This window comes from Brachycentrus maculatus, unplaced genomic scaffold, assembly GCF_059751285.1.
Source record: "Brachycentrus maculatus isolate JH-2025_06_01 unplaced genomic scaffold, ASM5975128v1 h1tg000043l, whole genome shotgun sequence".
NCBI lineage: Eukaryota > Metazoa > Arthropoda > Insecta > Trichoptera > Brachycentridae > Brachycentrus > Brachycentrus maculatus.
In genome coordinates this window covers 380366-391682 of record NW_028280797.1, presented here as the reverse complement: position 1 = coordinate 391682, position 11317 = coordinate 380366, and the positions used below count along the sequence as shown (strand labels likewise).

The 11317-nt window shown below is 34.6% G+C and overlaps 1 protein-coding gene and 1 long non-coding RNA gene across 2 annotated transcripts; both read left to right on the top strand.

Annotated features, from left to right (window-relative positions):
- The first annotated feature begins 274 nt into the window (after nt 1-274).
- LOC148312319 (uncharacterized) lies at nt 275-5741 on the top strand. Its single transcript, XM_088277478.1, has 3 exons — nt 275-331; nt 732-1125; nt 3689-5741. Exons 2-3 carry the CDS (start codon nt 771-773, stop codon nt 5605-5607), a joined length of 2274 nt encoding a protein of 757 aa, XP_088133604.1. The 5' UTR covers nt 275-331; nt 732-770; the 3' UTR covers nt 5608-5741.
- A 3509-nt stretch (nt 5742-9250) lies between these two features.
- LOC148312318 (uncharacterized) lies at nt 9251-10618 on the top strand. The gene is made up of 3 exons (XR_015839257.1): nt 9251-9393; nt 9688-9818; nt 10456-10618. It is a non-coding gene; the product is annotated as an uncharacterized LOC148312318 (long non-coding RNA).
- Nucleotides 10619-11317: the final 699 nt, after the last annotated feature.

Genomic DNA, 11317 nt, shown 5'->3' with positions numbered 1-11317 from the left:
ACAAAAATGGAATATGTCTTATCTCTTGCGCGGTATTGAGTTTTGTTTTATATATAAAAATAGATAAAATTATTAAAATTAAATTAACGTCTGTAAAAAGAACTCCACCTACAAGACACACATAGTGGCTTGGTGGGCCGGGAGGAATATCTAATTTAATATACTCAACCTTTAGGATTGTTTTAAAGACTCCGACAGACAGGCCGGAAACTTAAGGTAAGTACTTAGCCGTTGCTCTTTGAATTCCAATAACGCGATATTGTCTATGAATGATAGTATTGTCTATGTATCACCTTCGTTGGCGTCGTGCTAATCGTACATATTCTTTCAGGTAATTATTATAATTATTAATTTTGTGAATCGTAATTTGTTATCATTATATATTTATTTCATTGATGGAAACTAGCGTTTTGTCATGACAATAAGTATTATAGGTAAAATTAATCGATTCCCCCTTAATAACGACGATCAATAAAGGCAGTATCCGTCACAATTGAACAGGCTTAGTACTTTTCGAAATTTCAGTGAAGTAGCTGTCAATCATGGGTAGAATGGTGAATGCAATACAGTTCGTAAAGTGACTACGTGAGCAAATCTATCGGATTGTCGATAAATATATTTTATCATTTAAAAAACTATATTTCTACCACTAGTCAGGTTAGGTGCCTGTGTGGTACTCAATATTGCCGTGTCCTGTTCTTAACTTAAGTCAGGTTTTCTTCTATTTGTAGGCTACACTGCTGAAACTCAACTCGACGTTTGGAAATCAGATGGAGCCTACTTTAGCTCCTGCCAAGGCTGAACCGGGAGATGCAGAAGGGGATTCAATCCTTTTCCCTGCCGTAGAGGGTTACTTTAATTTACGACATTGTTATGTCGACTTGTCGTACTCCAGGATTATATACCCAGATGATCCTGTGATCAAGGAGGAGCCAGGAAGTGATGATGATACTCTCCATACTGGGGAATACGTGAACGAGGAGCCAGCTGCGCCGGAGACAGCTACTGATCTGCACCGCAAATTAATATCTAGCGACATTACGATAATCACCGAGATAGATATTGATCATCCCGACATCAAACGAGAATGCGCGGAATCCTCGAGCAGACTTGAGGCAGAATCTAGTAAGTAACATTTTGTTGTATGAAGTAAACAATCTCCACACTTAAAATAATAATAATTTTGGATGATTTATATAGCGCCATTTTCGTAAAAAAAAACTACCTCAAAGGCGCTTATACATATATGGATTATGATATGAAAATGATAATGAGAGATAAAAAAAATATTAAAGAAAAACGTCGTCCATCGGCTGAGTCTAAAGGGGGGAAAGTGAAGCCGTCGTATTATTGCGCCTTCTTTTCAGTCTTCTTGGGCTGGAGCATGTCCAAGATGTTGGGCAGGACGTCTCCCTGAGCGATGGTAGCGCCGGAGAGCAGCTTGTTGAGCTCCCGTCATTGTGGATAGTCAACAGCAGATGGCGGGGGGTGATGCTGGTCTTCTACGCGGTTTCAGCGCTCTAGATGCCGAGCATAGCGCATTTCATTCCTCCCTCGGCCCTCCGACTTGTTGTATATAAAAATTGTTCTTCCCAAATTAGTTGACACTAGTATGAATACTAACTGGACTTCGAATACATTGTTCAGAGGACCTGCAAAGGTTCTTCACTGAAAACGTGAGCTTTTAAAGAATTCAATTGACAAACTAACATGGATTTCCCATTCGGCTTCGGTAAATTCTATACCGTACCAACTACATTGTAGAATCAATACTAGATATAATCTAATTCTAATCTAGAATTAATACTAAGCTAAGCCTTTAATTTTTTAGCTCAGTATTGATGAAGTATGACCGATTTTTAAGTCATACTTGAGGGATGGTTTGAGCGATCACTTTATTACTAAATACCATAAGTAAATAATGTATTTGTTCAAAATTATTAGCAAACACTTATGTTTATACCATGTGAGTTTATTTGTGACTACTAGTTTCGGAAGCTGAAATTCCATCTTTAGGTCTGAATAATAACTAAAATAATAAAAAAAACTGTTACATAAATAAGGAGAGGGGTTAGTTAGGGGGAGGGGGGGGGTTTCATTTTTCCTTTATTTTCAAACTCCGCCCCCTTGTCTTCTAACTTTCCGCTCTCCTTATTTATAGAACAGTTTTTATTTTATTTTATATATTAGTTAATATTCAGACCTGAAGATGGAAGTATAGCTTCCGACACTAGAAGTCACAAATAAACTCAAGTGGTATAAAAAAGGTGTTTTCTTTAATAATATTAACATGTTTTACCACAAAGTAATTGACAAAGCAATAAATGAAGTATGGCTTCCGAAACTAGAAGTCACAAATAAACTCAAGTGGTATAAAAAAGGTGTTTTCTTCAATAATATTAGCATGTTTTACCACAAAGTAATTGACAAAGCAATAAATAAAAGTATTTGCCCAATCCAGATTCCTCATACCTGTGAGAGTTTCGTGAAGTATGGCCGATTTTTAAGACATAGTTGAGGGATGGTGACGCATTTATTAATATTATTCCTTTTAACATGAGAAAGATTCATTCATAAGTGGGTAAAGCGATCGCTTAAGCCAGCCAAATCCCAGGTCGCAAGCCCTGGAATGCTAAGGTTCTTTATTCCCATCTTCTTTCATAGAAAAAGGGAATAAGAATACATGTTTCAAGTTGAGATACAGTTTGAATTGATATCACAACCGTTAGGTGAATCCAGTGTCCGATATAATGAATAATATCAATATTGATAAAAATTTGTATTAGAAAAACTGCGAACTGATTGCGTTCTCACTTTGTAGATGGCACGCTAATCGTTCCCAGTAAGCTTGCAATAAGCTTGTGCCCCGAGTTGACTAGTGACGACTACACTACACGTAACGAAATGTTCACCATTAATTCTACTCCAATTATCGTTTATCGAATTGCCGCCTAGTAAGTTTCACATTAAAAAATTAAGGAGTGCAAAATTTCTAGGGTCAAACCATTCTGTTGGCTCACATATTATATTTTATAGATAAATACGTAAATAACCAGAAACATTTGCGTACTCCCTAAGAATCTGCATAAAAGCACGGTTATAAAAACATACTATGACAATTAGGCAAACTGCTTATTTGTACATGTGTAAATATGTCTATGTAATATGTATAGTCTCCTTTCCTCGAGGAACCAATTTTGTTTTTTTTTGGGACTTATTGTTTTAAAAAAATAAAAGACTTAGTTTTTTGATCCACTCACATTTTTATTAACAACCAACCAGTTTTAGCAACAAGCTGTTGCCCTCTTCAGGGTTAATTTTATGACTAAACATACATACATAATATATAAAAGAAACAGTGTACAAGTTATTGGGTTCCAATGAGGATTGGGGTGGGGGTAATGGTGTAATGGCGGTAAGGTGGGCAAGGAGAAAGGAAGGGATAACTGTGTTTAGGTTGGGTTTGATACTCTGGGAAAAATATTTTTTTTAAATTTGGGACTCTTTATTGTGTGTTTGTTATTTTTATTGTTTAAAAATTCGATAAAAAAATTACTGGTGTTTATTTATGTTTTTGTTATTTATCAACCTTGATCATTTATAATTTTATGGTGATAAGACGATCAGTTCCATGTTTTTGGTGCTGCTTTATTTCAGTTTTGTGCAATACTTTTCTTTTTGTTTTCAGATTTTGTGAGAAATGTTATAAAATCCACATATTTAGAAGATTCTCAGCACTCTCCTCCTAACGGTCTCGAAGAAATTAGATCATCGTGCGCAACTAAACTAAGGCTACGTAAAATGTCGGTACTTACAGGAAAGAATGGATTCTCATGTTCAGAGTGTGATAACAAATGTTCATATAAAAATTCCTTAAGAAATCACATGTTTACACACACAGGTGAGACACCCTTCTCTTGCTCAAAATGTAATTACACATGTTCAACTAAAACACATTTAAAAAATGATATTTTCGCTCATACGGGTAAGACACCCTTCTCTTGTTCGGAGTGTAATTATACATGTTCACAAAAATACGATTTAAAGATTCACATGTTCACGCACACGGGTGAGAAACCCTTCTCTTGCTCAGAGTGCAATTATAGATTCTACAAAAAAGGGCATTTAAAGGCTCACATGTTAACTCACACGGGTGTGAAACCCTTCTCTTGTTCAGAGTGTAATTATAAATGTTACCGAAAAATGTATTTAGAAATTCACATGTTTACTCACACGGGTAAGACACCCTTCTCTTGTTCAGATTGTGATTACAAATGTTCACATAAAAATTCTTTAAGAAATCACATGTTTACTCATACGGGTGAGAAACCCTTCTCTTGTTCAGAGTGTAATTATAGATGTTCACAGAAAGGAACCTTAAAGATTCACATTTTAACTCACTCGGGTGTGAAACCCTACTCTTGTTCAGAGTGTAATTATAGATGTTCACAAAAAAATTCTTTAAGAAATCACATTTTATCTCACACCGGTGCGAAACCCTACTCTTGTTCAGAGTGTAATTATAGATGTTCCCAAAAAGGAAACTTAAAAATTCACATTTTAACTCACTCGGGTGTGAAACCCTTTTCTTGTTCAGAGTGTAATTATAGATGTTCCCGAAAAGGAAAATTAAAGATTCACATGCTCACGCACACGGGTGAGAAACCCTTCTCTTGTTCAGAGTGTGATTACAAATGTTCACAAAAAAAATCTTTAAGAAATCACATGTTTACTCATACGGGTGAGAAACCCTTCTCTTGTTCAGAGTGTAATTATAGATGTTCCCAAAAAGGAACCTTAAAGAATCACATTTTAACTCACTCGGGTGTGAAACCCTACTCTTGTTCAGAGTGTAATTATAGATGTTCACATAAAAATTCTTTAAGAAATCACATTTTATCTCACACCGGTGCGAAACCCTACTCTTGTTCAGAGTGTAATTATAGATGTTCCCAAAAAGGAACCTTAAAAACTCACATTTTAACTCACTCGGGTGTGAAACCCTTTTCTTGTTCAGAGTGTAATTATAGATGTTCCCGAAAAGAAAAATTAAAGATTCACATGTTCACGCACACGGGTGAGAAACCCTTCTCTTGTTCAGAGTGTGATTACAAATGTTCACAAAAAAATTCTTTAAGAAATCACATGTTTACTCATACGGGTGAGAAACCCTTCTCTTGTTTAGAGTGTAATTATAGATGTTCCCAAAAAGGAAACTTAAAAATTCACATTTTAACTCACTCGGGTGTGAAACCCTTTTCTTGTTCAGAGTGTAATTATAGATGTTCCCGAAAAGGAAAATTAAAGATTCACATGTTCACGCACACGGGTGAGAGACCCTTCTCTTGTTCAGAGTGTGATTACAAATGTTCACAAAAAAAAACTTTAAGAAATCACATGTTTACTCATACGGGTGAGAAACCCTTCTCTTGTTCAGAGTGTGATTATAAATGTTCACAGAAAGGGAATTTGAAGAAACACATGTTTATTCACATGGGTGAAAAACCCTTTTCTTGTTCAGAGTGTAATTATAAATGTTCACAGAAAGGGAAGTTAAAGGATCACATTTTAACTCACACTCGTATGAAACCCTTATCTTGTTCATAGTGTGATTATAAATGTAACCGGAAATACGATTTAAAGAATCGCATGTTCACTCACACGGGTGAGAAACCCTTCTCTTGTTCAGAATGTGATTTCACATGTTCACATAAACATTCTTTTAAAAAATCACATGTTCACTCACATGGGTTTTCACAGAAACGGGGTTTAAAGGCTCACATTTTAACTCTGAAGGATGATAAACCCTACTCATGTTCGGATTGTAGTTATAGATCTTCACAGAAAAGCAACTTAAAAACTCAAATTCTAACTTACACGCTTATGAAACCCTTCTCTTGTTCAGAGTGTGTAAGTATTTAGAAGAAAAAAATTCAAGAAAGTTATCGCGGGTAGTATGCAATCGGGATTTTTTAAATAGAGTATTACTCTGTTCAGATCCATTACTAAATTATACAAGACGCCCTCCAAGAAAAAAGGGAAACCATTTTCACACAAAACTATGGATTTTGTTGCCTGAATCAGCAGATGAAGAATGTGTAGATGATTCGGAAAACAAATAACGATATACAGATTTGGAATAGTATTTTTTTATGTATTATATATTTTCTTTTAGTATCTCTGTACTTATAACTATTAATTTAATTCATTGTTAGATTTAAATAAAGACGAAAAAACATTATTTTTTGTTAGGTTTTATTATTTTTTATTACATGAAATTTTCAAAGTACATAATTCACACTATGAAGTGTTGTATAAGCGTTAAAATTAAGAGAACAAATATTAAACAATGTAATAGATTTATATTATCCACTGACACTTCGTGATGGAATTGCATTTTTAATTTATTATTAGATTAAAACCAATATTTTTAGCTTTTCCACTTTTTTATTTGACCAGCGACCGGGATTCGTCGTTACCGACATCATCAGACCAGTCTGATGATGTCGGTAACGACGAATCCCGGTCGCTGGTCAAATAAAAAAGTGGAAAAGCTAAAAATATTGGTTTTAATCTAATAATAAATTAAACAATGTTTCACTTTCAAAACATTTTCTGACAAAAACTTAAAATTTCGCACACTTTTCACCAGGGCGTACTCCACCGTGCAATGGCTCATTTTAAAATACGCGATAAATAAATTATTTGCGAGTTGTTTGTCAATCATGAATCGTGCAATTATGGAATACGTGGCTTTATGACACAATCTGATTCGTATCTTACCATTTCCATTATCCAATTATGAATTATTTTATAAATCTTTATTATAAATCTTTCCGTTAATTAAAAAAATGTATGGATAATGACAGTAGGTTTATTTGACAAAACTTGGTATTTGTTTTTGTGTTTCTGTATTTTTGATTCTGTAATTCTATGAATGTTTCATGTAGTTTATTTTTGGCGATATGTATTTCGTTTAGCTGGGGAGGTATTTTCTTGTAAAGTGTGTGAAGAATTATAATAAAATATTTATCCTGGCAAAAATCCTTATTGTATTCTATATTTCTTGGCTTTTCGATATTTTATCTGGGTTTTTATACAACTTTCTTTACCAGATTTTTTGCATAATATAACTGAAGCTTCTGTTATGGTTTTTATTGTCCTTTTAACTGCTTAAGTATGATGTGAGAGGTCTAAAAACCAGTCTTCCTTCTCCTTTCATGTGACAACTTGTTGGATATTTTTGTCAGATTTAAATTTAAATATTGGAAGTTATCATATTTTCCTACCAGTCAAAAAATCGGTGTAGGATGATGCATCATTCGAAGTGTAATTAATGTTGTAGGCTTTTAAAATACAACGGGCTGCTAGGTCACTAATGGCTGGTTCAGAGCAATACATTTCCAGGGCGTGAGAAGTAACTATTTCTTTGAATTTCTAAATATATTTTGGTTATATATTTTTTTAAGTGGGTTCATTGTTTATTTTATAAGCAAGATTTACCTTATACTGGTTCTATTCAAGTAATTTTATTATTTCTTCGAAATAGATTTATATTATCCACTGACACTTCGTGATGGAATTGCATTTTTAATTTATTATTAGATTAAAACCAATATTTTTAGCTTTTCCACTTTTTTATTTGACCAGCGACCGGGTTTCGTCGTTACCGACATCACCAGTCTGATGATGTCGGTAACGACGAAACCCGGTCGCTGGTCAAATAAAAAAGTGGAAAAGCTAAAAATATTGGTTTTAATCTAATAATAAATTATTTCTTCGAAGTTTGGTAATGTATTGTATTTTTTATAACTTAAATCACCAAACAACCGGCATTTTCACTTTGTACGAGTAGGATCCATGGCAAAATTTTTGAAAACGAGCGCAACACAATTTTTCGTTTTATTGGTCTGAGCTATTCTGGAAACATGTCCAGGAGGAAGTGGTCACAAGTGTGCTGGTGTTCCTCAACTTGACCCACCCACCCCTTAAACACCGTAATACAGGTCTGAAATAATGACGTAGGTATAAAAAATTGTTTATTGGATGGAATCCAAACTGGAATTTACCTAGAAAATCACGAAAAAATGGAACTTTGACATCAATCCGGAGACAAGAGAGAGTTATCATTATGAATTGATTTTTTACACATGTTATTTAAGGACCATTTGGCACCTTTTGAACGCTGTGCCCATTAAGAAATCGAAAAAAATGAAAACGGCCGGCCTAGCGTACACCAACATTAAAAATCAGGGGCTGGTGATACTGTTACTAGTTCTAAATTTTGACACAATGACGATTGGTGGCAGCCCCTCCCGGTCGCGTAGTTATAATTAATTATAAAATTTGATAAATTAAGCACTAAAAACTACTTCATTTTTTAATGATGAATAATTTTAAAAAATATTCGAAAAAATTTATGTAAGTAATTAAATTTATTTGTAATTTTAAATTATATTTATTAAAAAAAAGCATATATTTTTTTTAAATTTATGAGAAAATGCATAAACCGGATTTAAGTTATGTTTATTCTTAATGTAAAAAAAAAATAAAAATATATTGAACAGTATTCCTATTAAATATTCAATATCGTATTTTTTACTTCACTGTCATTTTCTCGTTCTCTATGCCATTTTTTTTTCTCTGAAACCAACTATGGGTTTATTTTATACCTATTTTTTTTTAAATATATTCAAATAGTATCTATCAATGACTAATATTGTTTTCTAAGTACATTTTGAAAAAAATCCTTCAAGGAATCCCGTTAAATAATTTGCAGTAGAAAAATTAAAAAATATGAAATATTGAATATGAAAAATTGATGGTTTCGCCGTTTTTGAAAAATTGTGGTTACGCCTCATTTATTTTTTTAAATTACCTTACAACCAAGTGAATTGTAAATTTAAGGACGGCTTATGCAAGACCACTTATCATGGCCCTATTTAGGTTTCAACTTTATAAGTTTTATTTGTAGTTGATTCTAAATAAAAACCTGTTGCACCCAATAAGTGAGAACTTTAAATTGAAAAATAAAGTACCTATTTTTAAATACTAGCAACACTTATTCCAGAAACTGTTTTGGTAAGTTGTGTGATGCTGGTCACTCACGACGAGGAAAATAGTAGATTTTGTTACATTTTCTCTGGTTTTGTAACGTTCAAGTACGAATTTTGGAAAGACGAAAGATTTCACTGCCAACCTGGCGATGTGACGCGAAATCGAATACCTACAGCGCCATCATTAGTATATGATATTTGTATATAAGCTTCGTTCGAGTCTGGCCGGGCGACCGTCATGAATTCATTGCACAAACTAATTTATATAATTCATTGTAAACGATAAATGACACGCCGGGTGATCTCGTGTTGAAAATAACTATTATGTATTGGAAATGTGAGTACTTCATTATTGGTAAGGCGTTTCCTCTCATTCCGCCGTTTGCTAAACAGCTGTCAAACAAATTACGCAAGAAATGTGTCTCGACTGCTGCTCAAATAAGCGCTAATTAGAAGAAATATGTATTCTATAACCTCCCGAATGACCCCATCAACAGCATTGCAGGTAATCAACTGTTTTTGTTGTTGTTTTTCATGCCTGAAAAACTGTGCAAAATTTGTGTGAAATGTCATTCTGACAGTCCGTTGACAGCGAGTCTGTTTTTATTATCGTTTTTATGTTATATTTTAGGTAAAGTACGGACAACCGACTCTGAGCTGTCGGCAGAGCCACCTGGGAAATTTCGGAACATTGTCGGGATGGCAGAAGCCGAGTTTAAATATCCTTTAAAGAAAATACCCTGCGTGTCCAGCGCTCAAGAGGTGAACGATTAAATGTTATTTGAAGCCCACCTTTCATAAAGAGTTACACTAATCGCGCCATATCATCCGAGCATGGACTCGTAAGAAAGAAGCCAAACATAATTACAAGTACATTTATTGTCATATAATGTTGTTTATTGCAATATATGCATATAAAATAAGATTCAACAAACACAAAAGATGTCATTCAAAAATAACTACAGCACGTGGCGTATAGATTTTGAAATGGTTTTCCAGTTTTACTTATACAGTTACAAATGTCAATTTACTAGTGGGTGCAATGCTTGGCCATGTTTTGTTCACAAAGAAATAGGTATGGATGATAATTAATAAATAATATTCGATATATGATGTAAGAAGACCAGCCCGCCGAAGCTTGCAATCGCAATACCGGACTGGACTCTTGATGCTGACAAATTTTCAGCCCCCATCTGTGCTCCACGAGCAGTTTTATGATGAGGTTGGAACTCTTCATATCAGCCCCTCCGGGAAGCCTGCCACTGTATACCTTATAAGACCATCTCAGTGTATACCGGTGTCTGATATCCTCATAATCGGAGATCGCTCAGTGGGTCGTAATGCTCGCAATTATTTTTCAAACATATAAACTAATTCTGTAACTTTGTTACCTTTTCAGACTCGTACAACTATTGGCAAATGACTTGTCGCGGCAGAAGGGTTCCATTTCCCCCATTGTGTTGGCGCTTTGGACAGTTTCATTTCCTAGCGCTGGATCAGAATATATAAACTACAGAGGACGATTCGGCATTGTTTTATTTGGATGTGTAGCCAGTAATTACTGTTTTAGTGTTTGCAGATATGTATAGGCAGATAGATGATATAACCATGAAACGTGTGTTATTGCACAATTTTCTTGGGAGTTATTCATCGTGACTAATATATGTATACTCTCCCCCCTGAAAATAAACATATTATGCTCTTAAATATGTTTTTATTTTGTTCATTAATGACCGAGATCCTTGAAAAGTATCATCCTATCCCGCTCTCTGTGATCTTACAACATTGACCTTAATTTTTTACAGAAATGCAATCTAAAGTAACTAACTGACCATCACGCCGCTTCCGCAGGGATAGGCAGAGAGAATAGAACACCACACCACGCTACTCTTGTCTTTGTACACATTCTTCTTTACGCATCCCCTCACACATCCTCCTCCCAACCCTTATCCGCACCCCAAAGGTGCATAGGGCACTGCATTATATAGAAGCAGTGTTATCTTGATCGTTAAATACACGAAGGAAAGGTGATCAGCCTTTCGCTTCAGGTACCAGTCCAGGGTCATATTAAATATATATTTGACTGAAAAATCAATAATATTTATTGCGACCCTCTTGGGAATCAAACCCGGGACCTCCAGCATGGTAGCCTAGAGCGCTAACCGCTACACTATGGAGGCGGACCTCATACATACCCGCCGATTATTCGGATTCCTGAATTGACCACTTTCAATTATTTTAAATACTTGATCATGCCAAGT

Excerpts from the sequence above, each read along its gene's own strand:
- LOC148312319 (XM_088277478.1), top strand. The coding sequence starts at position 771 with ATGGAGCCTACTTTAGCTCCTGCCAAGGCTGAACCGGGAGATGCAGAA. Across the intron at positions 1,126-3,688 it reads CAGACTTGAGGCAGAATCTA|ATTTTGTGAGAAATGTTATA; the intron begins GTAAGTAACATT and ends TTTTGTTTTCAG.